Genomic DNA, 22449 nt, shown 5'->3' on the forward strand with positions numbered 1-22449 from the left:
CATGGAGTTTACGATGATTTGTCTGCAGATTTTAGAATTGGCTTATTTGTTCTGTTTTTATTAAAGTAATTATTCAGTGCACACATTGTTGTCACTGGGCAAAAAATTGCGCAGCACAAAATGTTTGCGCACACTGGTCATTACAAATTAGAGGGATCATTGATAAAGAGGGGTGGTTGTCAGATTAACTGCCTGGTTGAAGAAACTTGTAAGGCAGTGTGAAGTTTTTGTTTTGAAAGTCCTATGGCACTTTCTAGATGAGAGCATTTGGAAAAGGCAGTTTGCAGGATGGATAGTTTCCACAATGATTGTTACTGCCCATTTCTTTGTCCTGAACACATGCAGGTTCCTCAGTGATGGTTGAGTGCAGTCAGTGGCCTGTCATTTAATTTCCAATTATTATAATAGTGATCGTCTGGCAATGGCAAGAAAGAACAAAGAAGAGAAAGATGGAGAGCCAGCATGCTCTGCACTTCTTATACCATGAAAAAAGACATCCCATTAAAATTTGTAGACAAGAGTTGACCAATCGGAAAGTTCTATTCAAATAATGCAATACCCAAGAAGCTCCAGATTACTACAGTGAACTGTAGCCACTAGGAGACGTACTGAACAATTGCATATGCATAAGTAATTATAAAAATACAAGCAGGCATAGAAAATTCAAACTACACAGAAGTAACAATTATACAGTCTAATCCATTATCAGGAAAGTATCCTGATGTTTGTGAATGATTAGCTAGTGGGTTTACAAAATGCTAAATATTTCTTGAATATCTTTTCTATTATCTTGCTGCTTTGAAGTGTTCATTTGCAGATTTCATTATTTTATTATTGTGATGTTAGCCAACAATGATGAAAGCAAAGTGCGAATGTAATTTTACCAAACTTTCAATATTCCAGTATTGATATATCTAAAATGGAAAGAAACATCTAGCAAATTTACTGCTCTCTAGAAACGGCCAGTGTAAAATGTATTTAAGATTTATTTCTGTTCAAATGAATTATATTACAGCTGGTTACTAAGATTGAAAGTAAACTTGCTTTGTAATTCCATAGTTTTTGGACACCTGTCATTTGACCCTCGGAAACATCCACCTTCGAAAGGACCGGTGAGCAAACATATAGTTGTGGAAGAGATGGAAAACTTCAGCTTTACAGTGAACCCTTTAAGCGACAGGCTTTCCATGTTGAGCACAAGCAGCGAGACCTTACCGTTTGCAATGTCAGACTTCGATATGCAGGAACAGCAGGCAGAAATGCTCCACAGTTCGGAATCCGGCTGTTCCCAGTCCTCGGCAGGAGACAACAGCAGTTATGAGGCAGACCTCCTGACTGTGAGCAGCTCAAAGACCAATCAGAGTTCACAGATCTGGTCAGAAGATTCGGTGGATGGTATAGTACAGCAAGTGGTTTCAGATTTGGTCAGCGCTGTTGTAAATGGATTAAAAAATGAGTCTGACTCTCTTGAATACCAGGTTCCAACATGCACTGAGACCAGCACAGTGGGATCAAGCATTAACACCCACACGGCAGAGGGTTCTGACCCAAGTGAAAGTAAAAGTGTGCTTGCGCACGGACTCCTGAATGAGGTAGCTAAAAGCGCCAGTCCTGAAAACTTGTCAGCGTCAACAGATGGTGGTATTGGGTCCATGACCGAAAGTCTAAGTCGGCCCAGATCATCGCCATCTCTGACAATGTCTGAGAACCCTTCGGCTAACTACAGCCTCTCTCCAGAGGAGGTGCAGTCTCTGAAAAGAAGCCCAACTGGTGAGCACTTAGGACAACAAAGGAAAGCAATGCAGAAGCTGTCTGCAATAGAACTTGGGTTTAAAGATTTCCCTAAACCACCTGGTGCAAAGCCCAAGATAAAGGTTAGCAGAAAAAAGGAAGATGATAAGAAGAAAGCTCAGAATGAAAAAAACAAGCCTCTCAATGTTTTCTTTGGAGACAGCTTGGATCTAGAGAACTGGTATAGCTGCGGTGAAGGTGAGGTTTCTGAAATTGAGAGTGATGTGGGATCACCAGGAATTTGGAAAACAAAATTTCACATTCATCCTTTATACCAGCATGTTTTGCTCTATCTCCAAGTGTGTGATTCAACAAGGGCTTTGCACGCACTGTCTGCCATTGAAGCTATCTTGAAAGCAAATCCCGCAGGATTCGTCAATGCAATCTCTACCACCAGTGTAAATAACACGTACACTCCCCAGCTGTCCCTACTGCAGAACCTCATGGCCAGGCACAGAATCTCAGTGATGGGGAGGGACTTCTACAGTCACATTCCACTTGACTCCAGCCACGCTTTCCGTAGCTCCATGTACATAGAGATCATCATCTCTCTCTGTTTGTACTTCCTGCGCAGCTACTATCCGACCCACGTGAAAGTGACACAGCAAGACCTTTCAGGAAACCGAAACTTGCAAATTGTAAGCATCCAGATCCTAACCTTGCTCTTCATGGAACTGGCAAAGGTGACGGAAAATTCAGCCAAAGGGTTTGCTAGCTTTATCTCTGATATGCTACTGAAGTGTAAGGTTCAGAAAGTGGTCCTTCACTGCTTGCTTTCATCGATCTTCAGCGCACAGAAATGGCACCATCTGAGAACAGCTGGAAAGAACGTCACAGCTATTGAAGAGGGTTTGTCTGAGGACAGTATCATCAACTTCTCAGAGGATGAAATTGACAATTGCAGCACGTTACAGACCCAGTTACTAAAGCTGGTGCAGCGATTAATTGTTTTGGAGCACCGCGTGATGGTTGCATCTGAGGACAATGAGACTGGCTATGAATTTGTCAGCTCCGATCTAGAAAATAGTAATCTGCAACAGCCACTGATATCCTTACAGTACTTGCACTCACAACCAATTACTTCTCAGGGAATGTTCATCTCCTCTGTGATTAAGGCATTGAATCAACCCTTTTCCTGTAAAATGGACGCTCAGTGGATTGGATTAATCACATCAGTTCTTCCATATATGGGGAAGGTGCTGCAGAGGGTGGTGACAGCTGTCACGTTACAACTTTGCCGAAATCTGGACAACCTAATTCACCAGTATAAGTATGAGTCTGGAATGTCAGATATCAGGTATGTCGAACATAGAACATAGAACCCTCTGGCCCTCACTCCTCTGCCGAATCAGATTGCCAACTAAAGTAATTCCTTCTGTTCGCACAACATCCATATCTTTCCATTTCCATCCCATTCATGTTCCTATCTAAATGCTTCCTGTAAGTCCCTCATACATTTGTCTCTACCAACACCTCAGGCAGTACATTCCAGGCACTCACTACCCTCTACTCTCTGTGTATTAGTACTCTCTCTGTACTACCCTCTACTCTCTGTGTATTAGTACTCTCTCTGTACTACCCTCTACTCTCTGTGTATTAGTACTCTCTCTGTACTACCCTCTACTCTCTGTGTATTAGTACTCTCTCTGTACTACCCTCTACTCTCTGTGTATTAGTACTCTCTCTGTAATACCCTCTACTCTCTGTGTATTAGTGCTCTCTCTGTACTACCCTCTACTCTCTGTGTATTAGTACTCTCTCTGTACTACCCTCTACTCTCTGTGTATTAGTACTCTCTCTGTACTACCCTCTACTCTCTGTGTATTAGTACTCTCTCTGTACTACCCTCTACTCTCTGTGTATTAGTACTCTCTCTGTACTACCCTCTACTCTGTGTATTAGTACTCTCTCTGTACTACCTTCTACTCTCTGTGTATTAGTACTCTCTCTGTACTACCCTCTACTCTGTGTATTAGTACTCTCTCTGTACTACCCTCTACTCTCTGTGTATTAGTACTCTCTCTGTACTACCCTCTACTCTCTGTGTATTAGTACTCTCTCTGTACTACCCTCTACTCTCTGTGTATTAGTACTCTCTCTGTACTACCCTCTACTCTCTGTGTATTAGTATTCTCTCTGTACTACCCTCTACTCTGTGTATTAGTACTCTCTCTGTACTACCTTCTACTCTCTGTGTATTAGTACTCTCTCTGTACTACCCTCTACTCTGTGTATTAGTACTCTCTCTGTACTACCCTCTACTCTCTGTGTATTAGTACTCTCTCTGTACTACCCTCTACTCTCTGTGTATTAGTACTCTCTCTGTACTACCCTCTACTCTCTGTGTATTAGTATTCTCTCTGTACTACCCTCTATATTACTACTCTCTCTGTACTACCCTCTACTCTCTGTGTATTAGTACTCTCTCTGTACTACCCTCTACTCTCTGTGTATTAGTACTCTCTCTGTACTACCCTCTACTCTGTGTATTAGTACTCTCTCTGTACTACCCTCTACTCTCTGTGTATTAGTACTCTCTCTGTACTACCCTCTACTCTCTGTGTATTAGTACTCTCTGTACTACCCTCTACTCTCTGTGTATTAGTACTCTCTCTGTACTACCCTCTACTCTCTGTGTATTAGTACTCTCTGTGTATTAGTACTCTCTCTGTACTACCCTCTACTCTCTGTGTATTAGTACTCTCTCTGTGCTACCCTCTACTCTCTGTGTATTAGTACTCTCTCTGTACTACCCTGTACTCTCTGTGTATTAGTACTGTCTCTGTACTACCCTCTACTCTCTGTGTATTAGTACTCTCTCTGTACTACCCTGTACTCTCTGTGTATTAGTACTCTCTCTGTACTACCCTCTACTCTCTGTGTATTAGTACTCTCTGTGTATTAGTACTCTCTCTGTACTACCCTCTACTCTCTGTGTATTAGTACTCTCTCTGTACTACCCTCTACTCTCTGTGTATTAGTACTCTCTCTGTACTACCCTCTACTCTCTGTGTATTAGTACTCTCTCTGTACTACCCTCTACTCTCTGTGTATTAGTACTCTCTCTGTACTACCCTCTACTCTCTGTGTATTAGTATTCTCTCTGTACTACACTCTACTCTCTGTGTATTAGTACTCTCTCTGTACTACCCTCTACTCTCTGTGTATTAGTATTCTCTCTGTACTACCCTCTACTCTCTGTGTATTAGTACTCTCTCTGTACTACCCTCTACTCTCTGTGTATTAGTACTCTCTCTGCACTACCCTCTACTCTCTGTGTATTAGTACTCTCTCTGTACTACCCTCTACTCTCTGTGTATTAGTACTCTCTCTGCACTACCCTCTACTCTCTGTGTATTAGTACTCTCTCTGTACTACCCTCTACTCTCTGTGTATTAGTATTCTCTCTGTACTACACTCTACTCTCTGTGTATTAGTACTCTCTCTGTACTACCCTCTACTCTCTGTGTATTAGTATTCTCTCTGTACTACCCTCTACTCTCTGTGTATTAGTACTCTCTCTGTACTACCCTCTACTCTCTGTGTATTAGTACTCTCTCTGCACTACCCTCTACTCTCTGTGTATTAGTACTCTCTCTGTACTACCCTCTACTCTCTGTGTATTAGTACTCTCTCTGCACTACCCTCTACTCTCTGTGTATTAGTACTCTCTCTGTACTACCCTCTACTCTCTGTGTATTAGTATTCTCTCTGTACTACCCTCTACTCTGTGTATTAGTACTCTCTCTGTACTACCTTCTACTCTCTGTGTATTAGTACTCTCTCTGTACTACCCTCTACTCTCTGTGTATTAGTACTCTCTCTGTACTACCCTCTACTCTCTGTGTATTAGTACTCTCTGTGTATTAGTACTCTCTCTGTACTACCCTCTACTCTCTGTGTATTAGTACTCTCTCTGTACTACCCTCTACTCTCTGTGTATTAGTACTCTCTCTGTACTACCCTCTACTCTCTGTGTATTAGTACTCTCTCTGTACTACCCTCTACTCTCTGTGTATTAGTACTCTCTCTGTACTACCCTCTACTCTCTGTGTATTAGTACTCTCTCTGTACTACCCTCTACTCTCTGTGTATTAGTACTCTCTCTGTACTACCCTCTACTCTCTGTGTATTAGTACTCTCTCTGTACTACCCTCTACTCTCTGTGTATTAGTACTCTCTCTGTACTACCCTCTACTCTCTGTGTATTAGTACTCTCTCTGTACTACCCTCTACTCTCTGTGTATTAGTACTCTCTCTGTACTACCCTCTACTCTCTGTGTATTAGTACTCTCTCTGTACTACCCTCTACTCTCTGTGTATTAGTACTCTCTCTGTACTACCCTCTACTCTCTGTGTATTAGTACTCTCTCTGTACTACCCTCTACTCTCTGTGTATTAGTACTCTCTCTGTACTACCCTCTACTCTCTGTGTATTAGTACTCTCTCTGTACTTACTCTACTCTCTGTGTATTAAAATAAAGTTTACCCCTCGCATCTCCTTTGCACTCATCCCCTCTTATCTGCTGTTAGACATTTCAACCCTTGGAAGAAAATGCTGTCTGTCTCTGCCTCTCATAATCTTATAAACCTCTATCAGATCTCCCCTCACTCCCCGCCACTCCAGAGAAAACAACCCAAGTTTGTCCAACCTCTCATTATAGCACATGCCCTCTAATCCAGGCAGCATCCTGGTAAACCTCTTCTGCGTTCTCTACAAAGCCTCAACATCTTTCCTATAATGTGGTGACCAGAACTGTACGCAATACTCCAGATGTGGCCAAATCAGAGCTTTATAAAGCTGTAACATAACCTCCTGACTTTTGAACTCAGTGCCTCAACTAGTGAAGGCAAACATGCCATATATCTTCCGAACCACCCTATGCAGTTGGTCTTTAAAGCCCCTCCACATGTCGGATGTGGACTTGTCCAAAAACAGCTTTTCCCAAGTAACTCTCCCTACTTCCTGCCTAATACTGATGTAATTTAATACTCTCCTGCAAGCTCCATACTTATCCTTATCTATAGGCTATTGTACTGTAAAGGTAGAGATTGATTGATAACTTTCATTCTTTTTGGTCATATTTATTCTTCACACAGTTCAACAATATAACACAATTCATAGTTTTCAAGGGGAACTAGTTTTGGATCTCACTCACAATGACATGCTCCAGGGCAGTTAGATATAGTATGTAACCTACAAATTTAACTCATGAGTTCAGTGATTTTTGGTTGAAACTTTTCTTTCATTTAATGACTGTCCTTGCATTCACTAGCTTAATGAGGTATGATATCATTAATTGTTACTTAGGGTTTTCCACCTGGTTATGTAATGTTCTACTAAACAGCTGGAAGTAGTCCACAGTCAGGAGAAATATGTGAGAGATAGCTGAAATCTCAACTCTGTGCCCACCTGCAAGAATAAAATAGAAATGTGATGGATTCTAAACACATGCAGAGACAACAACTAGAGGGAATGATACAGAGGACAGAAGGGAAGGTTTGTGATGGACTGTGACCAGGATTGATTAGAAATTCATTGTCAAGGACCCCACCATTCAGGCCATGCTCGCTTTTCACTGCTGTTTCATTTCTTTGTTCTTCTGTGAATGCCTGCAAGAAAATGAATCTCGGGTAGTATTTGGTGACCTATACATACTTTGAAGTTCATTGTTAGCATTTGCTTTCTGAAGAAAAAATAACAGTACTAGTTATGAAGTTGTTGAACTCATTGTTGACTCTGAAATGGTGGTTATGTGTTGTTCTTTCCTTGGACTTCTCTTGAAGCTTATTGGAGCAGTGTAAGAGCCAGAAAACAACACTAAGAATGGAGGTGAGATGTAGAGTTGTAGCCGCAGTAACTCAAAGCTCTGTTTTTGTATTCCTTTATTCTTTTAGACACTATTTGAGCTGCATCTTTTTGAGTGCAGGGAAAAGGTTATTTGACAAGATTTTTTGGTGACTCTACAGACTATTTCTAATTGCTCTTGAGAAAGTGCTCCTGACTTGCTGCAGTTGTTCTGCTATCTGTTTTAAGATGTTTTTGGGAAGGAAGTATAAGACACATACAGAAAATGTGGTTATTTAGGGCCTACTGGGGTGCTTGGTAAGCCATCAACAACTCACTCATTGTATAAATAAGCATTGGATCCTCAGAAGGGTTTAGTAGTGGACTAGTTCATAGCCAGATTATGTTCAGTTCTGCAGGTTTCATAGGTGAAGTCTGCAAGTATTGCAACCCGCGGAGGTATACTGTTTGAATCTGTACTGTACTGAGTCACTGACAGGAACTTCTCATTTCTTCATGTGAAAGTTATGTAAAACTACGTGTAGGTTCTGATCTTCTTGTCAATTCTCAAAGCAATAACAATGAAGAACAGTATTTCATCATCATAATACAGACCACTGCTTATAGTTCGTGCTCCCTACCTCTTCGTATCCTGTATCATCAATCCTTGCATCAAAAAAGAACAACCATTAACCTCTTAGTCCTTGCCAGCAATTCCCCACTTCCAGTCCCTTTTCCTTTTCAAAGTCCTGAATCACTTTCCATATCCATGGCTGCTATTCCAAGAACTCCATGTTCATTTCCACCCTGCCAGAATAATGTAATTGAAGCTAAATGGAGCACACTATAACTTGATGAGCAGCCTTTATGTTCTGCTTATACAGGGGGCATCACTTTAAGGTAATTGGAGGAAAGGATTGGAGGGGGGAGGGGGTTTGCACAGAATTGGTAGTGTGTGGGATGTGCTGCCAGGGATGGTGGTAGAGGCAGATACATTCAGGAAACTTGAGATTAGATAGACACAGGGATGATAGAAAAAAGAGGGCTACGTGGGAGGGAGGGGATAGGTTGATCTTGTAGTAGGTTAAAAGGTTGGCACAACATCATAGGCTGTATGTGTTGTATGCTATACTATTCTGTTTTAAGAAACTGAAGAGTCCTATGGGGGAAGCCATCGTGATCTGAATGTTAGGGAATTACTTTGGCCTATATAAATATCATTATATCGCCCATCACACTGAGCGTTCCCTTTGTAAGTGATAAAAACCCTTTGGGTAATGACTTGGGTCATGCATTGCAGGATCCAGAGTTCTTGTTCTACTGTGTCAGCAGCTTAGATGATTTTGGAGCTTTTCCTTTGATTTCCACTAATCATAATTTTGCTTGGGCTTCTTGGTTACCTCCTTGGACAACATCAGGAGCAGCCACTCTCACTGTAGGAATTCAGCCCTTGTTCATGGTTGGACCAAAACGTGATTGAGATCTGTAGCCGAGATCTGTTGTCGTCAGAACCCTCCCTGAATACACAACAGAGTTCTTTGTAAATGCTGCTGTAGGAGGTGTAAGTATGGCCAGACGCCACTAACTAAATAGCCCTTCCGGTGAGGCAGGCAGTCTCATGCACCTCCTCCTGACTGGTTTATTGCATTTGATGTTCCCAATGTTAGGGACACTGAGTGCAGACTAGACGACCACTGTGCCAAGCTCTGTCTGCTCCTAGCTGTTAGCCAGTTCAGTTCCCCTCCCCACTTCCTCACCTTCTGATGCTCCCCAAGCCCCATTGCACACACCCTTTCTTGCAGATCCTCAACCCTAAAGCCCTGTCACCCAATTCTCTTCTGCCTGTTCCACCTACTCCATCTGTCTAACACCCACGCACTTCTCCCATCTGTCCTTCCTCTCTCCATTATCTGTTATCCATTATCCATTCCCCATCTTTCTTTGCATCATCTGCAGTACTTTGATGTCTCATAACCTCTGTGGCTTTCTCCATCCTTTAAACCCTCCCCTCCAACCCCCAGTGTGGCTTCATCTGCCCATTATTATCCTCCTCAGCTGGTTCCACTTATCACTCTTGCCAGCTCTTGCCTCACCCCTTTGGTTTCATTGCCTTCCTTTGGCAGGGTCTCAACCCAAAAAGTTGATTATCCTTTTGCCTGCACAGATGCTGCCTGATCCACTGAGCTCTTCCATAACAGAGCCCAGTGTTCACAGATTCCTGTGTCTCTCTTGGTGGATGCTGCTTGATAACAGTTCAGGACAGCTTAGATCTCTTCATCGATGATTAAGAATAAAGCCCAAAGTCCAAAGTAAATTTATTATCGAAGTCAGAAATCAGAATCAGGTTTATTAACACCGGCACGTGACGTGAAGCAATCTCCCAGATGTATGGATGGGCCAGGGTCATAAGATATCAGAGGAATTGAGACAGATTGACATTAGGAAAGAAACTGTGATGAGTAGACTGGTAGGACTGAAGGCTAATAAATCCCCGGGTCCAGATGGTCTGCATCCGAGGGTTCTAAAAGAGGTGGCTCAGGAAATTGCGGATGCATTGGTAATCATTTTCCAATGTTCCTTAGATTCAGGATCAGATCCTGAAGATTGGAGAGTTGCTAATGTTGTCCCACTTTTCAAGAAGGGAGGGAAGGAGAAAACGGAGAACTATCGCCCTGTTAGCCTAACGTCAGTCGTGGGGAAGATGCTTGAGTCCATTATTAAGGACGAAATAGTGGCATATCTTGATGGCAGTAATAGGATTAGGCCGAGCCAGCATGGATTTATCAAGGGCAAATCATGCTTGATTTGGAGTTTTTTGTTACTGTTGGAGTTTTTTGAGGGTGTAACAAGGATGTTGGACGAGGGTAAGCCAGTGGATGTAGTGTACCTAGATTTTCAGAAAACATTCGATAAGGTGCCACATAGGAGATTGGTGAGTAAAATCAGAGCTCATGGCATTGGGGGCAGGGTTTCAACATGGATAGAAAACTGGTTGGCAGATAGAAAGCAAAGGGTAGCAGTGAATGGGTGTTTCTCGGACTGGCTGGAGGTGACTAGTGGGGTACCACAGGGCTCTGTATTGGGACCACAGCTCTTTACGATTTATGTCAAAGATTTAGATGAGGGCATTGAAAACTATATCAGCAAGTTTGCTGACGATACTAAACTGGGTGGCAGTGTGACATGCGAAGAGGACATTAGGAGAATACAGGGAGACTTGGATAGGCTGGGTGAGTGGGCAGATACTTGGCAGATGTCATTCAATGTGAATAAGTGTGAAGTTATCCACTTTGGAAGCAGGAACAAGAGGGCAGAGTATTGTCTGAACTGTGTAGAGTTAGGTAAGGGAGAAATGCAAAGAGACCTAGGAGTCCTAGTTCATCAGTCAATGAAGGTGAATGAGCAAGTGCAACAGGCAGTGAAGAGGGCAAATGGAATGTTGGCCTTTATTACAAGGGGAATTGAGTACAAGAGCAAGGATGTCCTTTTGCATTTGTACAGGGCCCTGGTGAGACCACACCTGGAATATTGTGTACAGTTTTGGTCTCCAGGTTTAAGGAAGGACATTCTGGCAATTGAGGAAGTGCAGCGTAGATTCACTAGGTTGATTCCTGGGATGGCAGGGCTGTCTTACGCAGAGAGATTGGAGAGATTGGGCTTGTACACACTGGAATTGAGGAGATTGAGAGGGGATCTGATTGAAACGTTTAAGATAATTAAAGGATTTGATAGGATTGAGGCAGGAAATATGTTCCAGATGTTGGGAGAGTCCAGTACCAGAGGGCATGGATTGAGAATAAGAGGTCAGTTATTTAAAACAGAGTTGAGGAAGAGCTTCTTCTCCCAGAGAGTTGTGGGGGTCTGGAATGCACTGCCTCGGAAGACGGTGGAGGCCAATTCTGTGGATGCTTTCAAAAAGGAGCTAGATAGGTATCTGATGGATAGGGGAATCAAGGGATATGGGGACAAGGCAGGAACCGGGTATTGATAGTGAATGATCAGCCATGATCTCAGAATGGCGGTGCAGACTCGAGGGGCCGAATGGTCTACTTCTGCACCTATTGTCTATTGTCTATTAACTTAGCAGCAACAGTTCAATGCAATACATGATATAGCAGAGAGAAGAATAATAATAAATAAAACAACTGGGTATATTGAATAGATTATTAAAAAAATATGCAAAAACAAATACTGTTTTTTTTAAAAGTGAGATATTGTCCAAAGCTTTAATGTTCATTTAGGAATCGGATGGCAGAGCGGCAGAAGCTCCTGGACTGCTGAGTGTGTGCCTTCAGGCTTCTGTACCTCCTACCTGTTGGTAACAGTGAGAAAAGGGCATGCCCTGGGTGCTGGAGGTCCTTAATAATGGACGCTGCCTTTCTGAGACACCACTCCCTAAAGATGTCCTGGGTAATTTGTAGGCTAGTGCCCCAGATGGAACTGATTAGATTTACAACCTTCTGCATCTTCTTTCGGTCCTGTGCAGTAGGCCCTCCATACCATACAGTGATGCAGCCTGTTAGAATGCTTTTCACAGTACGACTATAGAAGTTTTTGAGTGTATTTGTTAACATGCCAAATCTCTTCAAACTCCTAATAAAGTAAATTATTACTTTATTAATAAAGGCTGTCTTGCCTTCTTTATAACTACATCGATATGTTGGGAGTAGGTTAGATCCTCAGAGATCTTGACACCCAGGAACTTGAAGCTGCTCACTCTCTCCACTTCTGGTCCTTCTATGAGGATTGGTATGCGATCCTTCGTCTTACCCTTCCTGAAGTCCACAATCAGCTCTTCCATCTTACTGGCATTGAGTCTTGCATGGAGATGCCGCCATATGCTGTCCTGAAATTCATTTCCATGCAGATATTTGAAGAAATACAATAGGGCTTATGAAAAACTATAAATAACGGACAACCAATGTACAGAAGAAGACAATAGAGGAAATAATAAAAATAACAGTAAATAAGCAATGCTGAGTTGTAGAATCCCTGAAAATGAATTTCTAGGTTGTGGAGTGAGTTCAACATTGAGCTCAGTGAAGCTATCCACACCAGTTCAGCAGCCTTATGTTTGTAGTGTGGTGTGGGACTTAAGACTCCTATACCTATATATAGGTATAGCAATGGTAGTAGCGAGAAGAGATCATGGCCTGGATGATGAGGGTTCTTGACGATTTGTGCTGCTTCCTTGTAGGTGTGCTTAGTGATGTGGAAGGCTTTGCCTTTGATGGGCTGGGCTATATCCACCACTGTTTTTAGACTTTTCTGTTCCTGGGCATTGGTGTTTCCACATCAGTATGTTGTGGCTTGTAGTGGAGGCTGGTCCGTCAGTGCAGTACTGGGGAATGTTGTGCTGTTTGCATGTTAGATCATCTACATGTAAGACGTTAGATGATTGAGGTTCTAGATGACATTATTTCTTAGACGGTGTTTTTAAACCAAGGTCATCTTCTCTATATATGCGTAATTTAGTGTGTTAGGCAGTGGATAGTTAGTAGAGTCAAGTTGCTAAAATCAATTACAATTGCAATAATTTTAAAAATTGGACAGGTATGTGAGTTGAGAGATGGTGGCCAAACACAGGCAAATGAGATGAGCCTTAGCAGGTAACTTGGTTGGTATGGATGAGTCGAGCTAAAGGGTCTATTTACATGCTATATAACTGTATGAAGAGTTTGCTTGTATGAAGCCTTTTACTGGGTAGGTTCCCACCCCTTTAAATGTATTCCTGGAGGTCTGAGGTCAGACCGTTAGATCTCACTAGTTAAGGATACTCGGTGTGTCGTGGTAGCGTTGTGGTGTGGTTCATTGGGCTGGAAGGAGCTGAACTTGATCTCTAAATAGGTAAATGAGTAAATACTCTGCAACTTGACAAGCACCTCTTTTCAAAGAACTGTAGAAGTGAGGTCTTCAAAGGTTTTTTATGGCCCATACTGAACAAGCAGTGGGTAGGGTAGGGTGGTAGATGGGAATGCAGAGCTGATATTAGCTCTGATCAGAAACAACCTTATTAAGTGCCCGACTAGGTTTCAGGGGCCATCTGGCCTACTACTGGTGCTAATCTGTATGTTCATGGGAGCTCCACTACACGTGATGTCCAGATTTTAAAAAAAAAAGCCCATCATTCATTCTTCATCCTACCTGTGAGTCCAATGAGTTAAACATTTCAGTTTCTGGGCAGAAGTTAGAGTTCTACAATATCGAAATAGGCTGCTCCTTGCCAACCAAAATACCCCACCAAGTTAGTATCATTTGCCATCATTAGGCCCATAAACTTTTACAGCTTTTCAGTCATGTCTGACTGTCTTTTAAAAATTGTTAATGTGCCTGTTATGGTCCGGTCCAGAGACCGCATTCCGGGTCTCGATCTGGTCCGTGGACTCCGGACTCCGGGTCTTGTAGCCATCCCTCCTTTCGCCCTTGAGCCCAATTAGTCACACCTATGGATCATCGTGGCTTGTTGAGGCTCAAGGAGGCGACCCTGATGCCCATCGGCTGGCAGTGTATATAGGGGGCTCTGGGACTGAGTGGAGTTGGGGAGTCATTCTGCCTTTTCTGCCTATCCTGGTCGTTCTGCTTATCCTCCGGTTACCCTGGCTTGGAGTTCCCCTCATTAAAGACGAGTTCTTCGAGTAAGTCTGGCAGTCACCCTGAACCTAGTTCCCTTCCTATCCCTTGCCTCCAACGGACAAGCCTGGCCAGACTGCCATTGCCCAGCGGGGGACTCTGCCCCTTTCCATCCCTCGCTGTCGACGGGTTGTGCCCCGCAACCTACCCAGGTGTCCCGAGACCTGTCCAGGCCCCCGTGTTCCTGCCTGGGAAGTCCGGGCCCTGCCCAGGAGTTATGCGGCCCGCCCAGTGAACTCCTAGACCCTGCCTGAACTCCGGGATCCTGCCTTACCTGAACTCCGGGACCCTGCCTTGCCTGAACTCCGGGATCCTGCCTTGCCTGAACTCCGGGACCTGCCTTACCTGAACTCCGGGATCCTGCCTTGCCTGAACTCCGGGATCCTGCCCTGCCTGAACTCCGGGACCCTGCCTTACCTGAACTCCGGGACCCTGCCTTACCTGAACTCCGGGACCCTGCCTTACCTGAACTCCGGGACCCTGCCTTACCTGAACTCCGGGACCCTCCTTTCCTGAACTCCGGGACCCTGCCTTACCTGAACTCCGGGACCCTGCCTTACCTGAATTCCGGGACCCTCCTTTCCTGAACTCCGGGACCCTGCCTTACCTGAACTCCGGGACCTGCCTTACCTGAACTCCGGGACCTGCCTTACCTGAACTCCGGGACCCTCCTTTCCTGAACTCCGGGACCCTGCCTTACCTGAACTCCGGGACCCTGCCTTGCCTGAACTCTGGGATCCTGCCCTGCCTGAACTCTGGGACCCTGCCTTACCTGAACTCCGGGATCCTGCCTTACCTGAACTCCGGGATCCTGCCTTGCCTGAACTCCGGGATCCTGCCTTGCCTGAACTCCGGGACCCTGCCTTGCCTGAACTCCGGGATCCTGCCTTGCCTGAACTCCGGGATCCTGCCTTGCCTGAACTCCGGGATCCTGTCTTGCCTGAACTCTGGGATCCGCCCTGCCTGAACTCCGGGACCCTGCCTTGCCTGAACACCGGGATCCTGCCTTGCCTGAACTCCGGGATCCTGCCTTGCCTGAACTCCGGGATCCTGCCTTGCCTGAACTCCGGGATCCTGCCTTGCCTGAACTCCGGGATCCTGCCTTGCCTGAACTCCGGGATCCTGCCTTGCCTGAACTCCGGGATCCTGCCTTGCCTGAACTCCGGGATCCTGCCTTGCCTGAACTCCGGGATCCTGTCTTGCCTGAACTCCGGGATCCGCCCTGCCTGAACTCCGGGACCCTGCCTTGCCTGAACTCCGGGACCCTGCCTTGCCTGAACTCCGGGACCCTGCCTTGCCTGAACTCCGGGATCCTGCCTTGCCTGAACTCCGGGATCCTGCCTTGCCTGAACTCCGGGATCCTGCCTTGCCTGAACTCCGGGATCCTGTCTTGCCTGAACTCTGGGATCCTGTCTTGCCTGAACTCCGGGATCCTGCCCTGCCTGAACTCCGGGACCCTGCCTTGCCTGAACGGGACCCTGCCTTGCCTGAACTCCGAGATCCTTCTTGCCTGAACTCTGGGATCCGCCCTGCCTGAACTCCGGGATCCTGCCTTGCCTGAACTCCGAGATCCTTCTTGCCTGAACTCTGGGATCCGCCCTGCCTGAACTCCGGGACCCTGCCTTGCCTGAACCCTAAGACTCTTCCGGAACCCCAGAATCACCTTGAACGTCTCATCCCTCACACACACTATGGTCACCACGTCTTGTCTATTGTTTAGTTGTTCCCTAGTACTTCAGTGTCTGCATCCTGCACTTGGGTCCAGCCTCCTGTCCCCTTATGACAGTACCTGCTTCCACCATTTCCTCTGGAAACTCATTCCATATACTGACCAGCTATGGGAGAAAACTTTGTCCCTCAGGTCCCTGTTCAATCTATTCCCCTCTCACCTTAAACATTGTACCCCCTAGTTCTTAATTCCTCAGCCCTAACAAAAAGACTGTGTGCATTCACTCTAGATGCTAATTATTGATTTGTCTGTGAAGAGTGTCAGATATTTATAGGTGAAGGACCAGCACCAATGGAACCATTGAAGATTAATCAATTAAGGTGTTCCACAGCTGAGTCTGCCCTAGATCTGTGCCCTGAGATGAAGACACTGGGATGATCCTGGTTGTGCTCATTCCAGCCTGACACCTATGCTCACCCTCTGCATTTCATCTGTGTCCTTTCTAACAGTAGACGGGGTACCCTATCTTCCCTATCCCACTTGAAGTTAATTAAGCACAACAAGTAAAATGGGTGGCAGGGTGAGGCGAGCTTAAAGCTTTTTTAAGTATATTAAGGGTAAAAGAGAGTTGAGGGTAGATACAGGACCAATAGAAAATGATGATGGAGAATTTGTAATGAGTGACGCAGAGATGGCAGAGGAATGTGTATTTTGCATCAGTCTTCACAGTGGAAGACATCTGTGGTAATCTGGTCATTCAAGAGTGTCAGGGAAGTGAAGTTTGTGCAGAGAAAATTACGCCTGAGAAGGCGCTCAGGCAGCTTAATGGTCTGAGGGTGGATAAATCTCCTGCACTGATGGAATGCACCCTCGGGTTCTGAAGGAAGTAGCTGGAGAGATTGCGGAGGCATTAACAATGATCTTTCAAGAATCGTTAGATTCTGGCATTGCATCAGATGACTAGAAAATTGCAAATGTTATTCTGCTGTTTTAGAAGGGTGGGAGACAGCAGAAAGGAAACTATATAGACCTGTTAGCTGATATCAATGGTTAGGAAGTTGTTGGAATCGATTGTTAGGGATGAGATTATGGAGTACTTGGAGGCACATGACAAGATAGGCCAAAGCCAGCATGGCTTCCTGAAAGGAAAATCCTGCCTGACTAACCTACTGCAATTTTTTGAGGAAATTACAAGCAGAGTAGACAAAACAGATGAAGTAGATGTGGTGTATTTGGATTTTCAGAAGGCCTTTGACAAGCTGCTTTTTAAGATGTATGTCAGTGATTTAGACAATGGGATTAATGGATTAGTGGCTAAATTTGCTGATAATACAAGGATAGGTGGAGGAGCAGGTAGTGTTGAGGAAACAGAGAGCCTGCAGAGAGACCTAGATAGTTTGGGGAATGGACAAAGAAGAGGCAAATGAAATACAATGTTGGAAAGTGTGTGGTCATGCACTTTGGTGGAAGAAATAAATGGGCAGACTATTATTTAGATGGGGAGAGAATTCAAATTGCAGAGATGCAAAGGGACTTGGGGGTTCTTGTGCAGGAAACCCTAAAGGTTAACCACCAGGTTGAGTCGGTTGTGAAGAAGGCGAATGCAATGTTGGCATTTATTTCTAGAGGGATAGAAGATAAGAGCAGGGATGTGATGTTGAGGCTCTATAAGGCACTCGTGAGACCACACTTGGATTATGTGTGCAGTTTTGGGCTCCTTATTTTAGAAAGAATATACTGACATTGGAGAGGGTTCGGAGAAGATTCAGGAGAATTATCTCAGGAAAGAAAGAGTTATCGTATGAGGAACATCTGGCAGCTCTTGGGCTGTATTCCCTGGAGCTCAGGAGAATGAGGGGGGAATCTCATTGAAACGTTCTGAATGTTAAAAGGCCTGAACAGGTTAGATATGGCAAAGTTATTTCCCATGGTTGGGGAGTGTAGGAGAAGAGGCATGCCTTCAGGATTGAAGGACGTCAATTCAGAACAGAGATGTGGAGAAGTTACTTTAGTCAGAGGGTGGTAAATCTGTGGAATTTGTTGCCATGAGCCGCTGTGGAGGCCAAGTCAGTGGGTGCATTTAAGGCAGAGATAGATGGGTTTTTGATTAATCAGGGCATCAAAGGGTATGGAGAGAAGGCAGGGGAATGGGGATGACTGGAAGAATAGGATCAGCCCATGATTGAATGGTGGACCAGACTTGATAGACCAAATGGCCTACTTCTGCTCCTATATCTTATGGTCATGGACGTGCTGTGTCACAGCTCCAGATACAGCGGTTCAATGCTAACCTTAGGTTCTATCTCTGTGGAGGTTGCACGTGACTATGTGGATTTTTTGTGCAGGTGCTCAGATTCCCTCCCATATCCCTAGACGAATTAATGGCATGCTGTTAATCCCTCCAGTGGAAGGAGAGTCTGAACATAGTTGATAAGTTATGAGGAGATTAAAGAATGGAATTGATACAGTGTAAATTAGAGATGGTTGCCCTGGACTCTGAAAGCTGAAGGTCCTAATTCCATGTTGTGTACCTTTCCAGCTATGAAATAAATGGATCACCATTTACCTTTCCTGGCCCTCTGGTTGAAATCAAGATTGTCGCCTCCATTCAAATCTGAATGTTTAAAACTAAGAGGCGGGAGGCTGAGTTAGTGCTGCACCACTGGATTCAATTGCGAGCCCAGCAGAGGCACAAGATACACTGGTATCTGATCTTCAACTTGTCCCACATGATTTGGGAGAACATAGCTCCATAAAGCCAGTGACAAGAAGCCTGTGAAGTTCAATGCAGTGTTTGACAGCAGCCTTGTTTATTAGCGCATTGTACAAACTTGGACAGCTGAGATAAAGCTGATAAACATGAACTTGTGACTTCCGATTTAAAACAAAATGTATTTCTCTAATGATAAGTCTTCCCTCAGAGTGAGAGGGTAGAAAGGGCTAAATGAAAGCCAAATTGGCATGGGAGTGATCAGAAAGGAAAAATAAACATGGCTGAGGCTGTATCAGGAAACAACTGCAATCCTTAAAATCCAGCTTGCTTGATTAACTTTCAGTTCACTTTGTTATGGCAAAGAGTGATTATGATATTTACAGGGAAAAATGTATGCATATTGCTGGAGGAACTCAGCAGGAATAAAAAGTTGATATTTCAAGCCAATAAGAGCATTGACCTTTCAAGCCACTATCTTTTAATCATAGCTGAGGAAAAAGTGGCAGTAAAATATCTTTTGAAGTACAAAGATAGTTCCTAGTTATCCTTGCTCCCCAAGTGCACTTTCCTGACAGAACCCCACATTTTCTAATTTCCTTAATTCTCAAAAATTTCTCTGCTATCCTTGAATATATGCAATAATTGAACACCCTTGTGTTGTTGAGTGATACTTAATAGAACTTCATCTAATCTCAACCTGAAAAGTCCTTTCCATAGATGCTGCCTGGCCTGCACTTTGTATGTATTACTCTGGATTTTCAGCACCTACAGAATCGCTCGCATTAATAATATTTACCATCTAATTTTATAAATACTTCACTGATTTTATAGATTGAGACTTAAATATTGGTTCCAAAATTGTTATTTTTGGAGAAAAAGGGAAAACAGGATGCACATAAGTCTTTGGTTTAGGAACAAACCCAATGCTTTGGGAGCATTTTTGAAAAAATTCCTGGCTAGCACAGTAGATAAAACTTGAATTATTAAATAAATGAGAGACTACAAAATTCGCTGTATTCAGGCACTGATTAAAGGTTGTATTTTTGTTTTAACTCAGTGCTTTGTGGGGTGTTAAGCCTATTAAATCTGCTTTGTCTGCTTTTCCAAAGACCCACGTGGACGGCAGTGAGCATCGCGCCAGATATGATTCTCACTCTCCTGGAAGGCATGACCACAATTATTCACTACTGCTTGTTGGACCCTTCCATACAGTACCACCAGGTGAGTTACACATTCAGTTATGTTTTGCAAGTGCCAAGAATATAATTCCCACATTGCACAAAACAGACAGCATTTAACAGGCTGTAGGTATCTAAGAGCTCGCTTTAAAAAAAAACCAACAAGTTGATGGAACTTTGTAATACAAATATTCAGAAAGAACTGCAGTGATGAGCTGGCGATTAAAGCATCCTCTTTTCATCTTTATTTGGCTTCTTACGCAGTTTGGAGGCGGCAATATTATTTTAGCAGCCAGGAAATCAGAAATAAACTATTTTCTGATAGGTGCTGTTGGCCTACCATTTGCACAGATTTCATCTGCTTCCGCTTTTGTTAGTTGCTGCCTTGCGCTCTCAATTCATACTCAAAACCAATCTCACTGCAGTAACATAGTTCCTTCATTTGTATGTTACAGCCAATGACTTGCAGATTAAGAGCCTACTTTATGGAAAGGGAGTCCTGAATTCAAGCTGGGTGTTTTAATGCTAGCTACTTTTCCTTACACCACACACAAAATGCTGGAGGAACTCAGCAGGTCAGGCGGTGTCTATGAAAATGAGTAACGGTTGATGTTTTGGACTGAGACACTCCATCAGGAAGGGAGAAGACGCCACAATAAAGAGGTGGGGGGGAGGGGAAGGAGGACAAGCTGGAAGGTGATAGATGGGTGGAGAAGGAGGAATCTGAAAGGAGTGGAGAGTGGACCTTGGGGAAAATGGGAAGGAGGAGGGGCACCAGGGGGAGGTAATAGGCAGGTGAGAAGAAGAGGTAAGAGTCGAGAGATCGGGGAATAGAAGAAGAAGGAGGGGAAAGGAAAAAAAGAAAACTACCGGAAGGAGAGATCGATGTTCATGTCATCAGGTTGGAGGCTATCCAGGTGGAATATGAGGTGTTGCTCCTCCACCCTGAGATTGGCATCATCATGGCAGGAAAGGAGGTTATGGACCAACATGTTGGAATGGGAATGGGAATAGGAGTTAAAATGGTTGGCCACCAGGAATTTCTGCGTTTGATGGATAGCGTGGAGGTGCTTGATGAAGCAGTACCCCAATTTATGTTAGGTTTCACCAATGTAAAGGAGCACCAAGTACAACCACAATATATTGACAGATGAAGCATTGCCTCAGCTGGAAGGACAGTTTAGGACTCTGAATGAAGGAGAGGGAAGAGGTGAATGGACAGAGGTAGCATCTCTGTCACTTTCAAGGATGTGTGCCAGGAAGGAGATTTGTGGTGGAATCCTACCTCCAAACACATCTTTACTTTCCCCTTCCTCCCCCAATATCGGCTTTCCACAGGAGTTGCTCCCTCGATGTTTCTTTCCCTTGTCTATTTGCATCTTTCCCGTTCTGATGAAAGCTCATGGCCCAAAATGTCATTGTGCTAACCAAACCTCCCCTCCGAGATCTGTGATCTTCCGTTATAGATTGATTGGCTTCCTGACAACCTGTAACTTAAGAAACATTAGACTCCTTTGAAGATGTTTCTCTCCTGAATCAGTAGCTTTATTTGCCCATGTTACCGCACTTTGTTTTGTTTTGCCTCCATGATTCTTGTTTTGGCCATCCTGTAATAACAAGCAGGGTGGAATTACCAGACCAAAGAACAGCTGAGTTAAAAGAAAATGTTTCAATTGCTTGTGATTCAGACTGAAACTTGGGAAGTACAATCAGTTAATACGCTGTATGGCAATATCCTCCCATTTCAAAGAACTTGTTTCTGTCAAGGAGTGTGAACTAATCTTCCCATGTTCAACGTGTGGATTTGTGCCCTGAAGGCTGGGCTCATGATCCACTGTAGGGTCCACAACTATCCATTTCTGAAGAAGGAAGAATTACATCCTTATTCTTCTGGATTTCATCTCCAAGGACAAGGCAGTTGTACAGACGAGATGGTTCCGAGATTGAGTTAATGACTAGAAGAGGTGCTACTATGGGTGATACCATGCATCCGGAAGTCAGAAGAAAGAAAATGACCAATTAATAGCCTACTTTCAAAGAAACATATAAAAAATAGTAGAAGCTGGGGCTGCAATTATCCCAATTAAATTGTAGAGAGAAAAGTCAGGACGAATAGAGATTTTAGTTCAGTGCTGAAGGCCACAATGCATATTGAATTCTTGAGAAGGGAGAACAGGAATTGTGGGCAAGCATTTGGAGCACACAGGATGTCCAAAGTATTGGAGGATAATATATGCAGAAGGCTACTTAGGCAGAGAAAATGTAGAAGGAAATTGGAAAAGGATACAAGGGAACTCCAAAAATCTTTCATGTATGTACCAATGACATGTTAACAGAATGATTAGGTTTAATTTATTATCAAGGTACATATATTTATGAATTTAGAGATACAATGTAGAACACTGACCAATTGACCTACCAACTGGTATGTCTTCGGAATGTGGAAGGAGAACCTCATGTTCATGGGGAGAGCATACAAAGTCCTTACAGACAGCACCAGAATTAACCTCTGAACTCCAAGCTGCAATAGCATCACACCCATCTATTTCCATATTCTTATCTGGGGGTTAATTTGCTTTCTGAAATTTACAGCAACATAAATGCAATAGAATTTATGAAAAAAATGGAAAAACAAACACTGATAAGCATATGAAAAACTGCAAAAGAAGATAAATTGTGC

General features: G+C 43.8%; 1 protein-coding gene across 5 annotated transcripts in view; it reads left to right on the plus strand.

Annotated features, from left to right (window-relative positions):
* The window catches only part of dop1a (DOP1 leucine zipper like protein A), a 192528-nt gene that overhangs the window by 114655 nt on the left and 55424 nt on the right, over nt 1-22449 (plus strand). For all 5 annotated transcript variants that reach the window (XM_059986598.1, XM_059986596.1, XM_059986597.1 and 2 more), the window contains 2 exons: nt 1060-3088; nt 19701-19812. In XM_059986598.1, coding sequence (XP_059842581.1) covers nt 1060-3088; nt 19701-19812 — 2141 coding nt within the window. The remainder of the gene's footprint in view (nt 1-1059; nt 3089-19700; nt 19813-22449) is intronic.

Source organism: Hypanus sabinus, chromosome 12 (assembly GCF_030144855.1).
Source record: "Hypanus sabinus isolate sHypSab1 chromosome 12, sHypSab1.hap1, whole genome shotgun sequence".
NCBI classification, from domain to species: domain Eukaryota; kingdom Metazoa; phylum Chordata; class Chondrichthyes; order Myliobatiformes; family Dasyatidae; genus Hypanus; species Hypanus sabinus.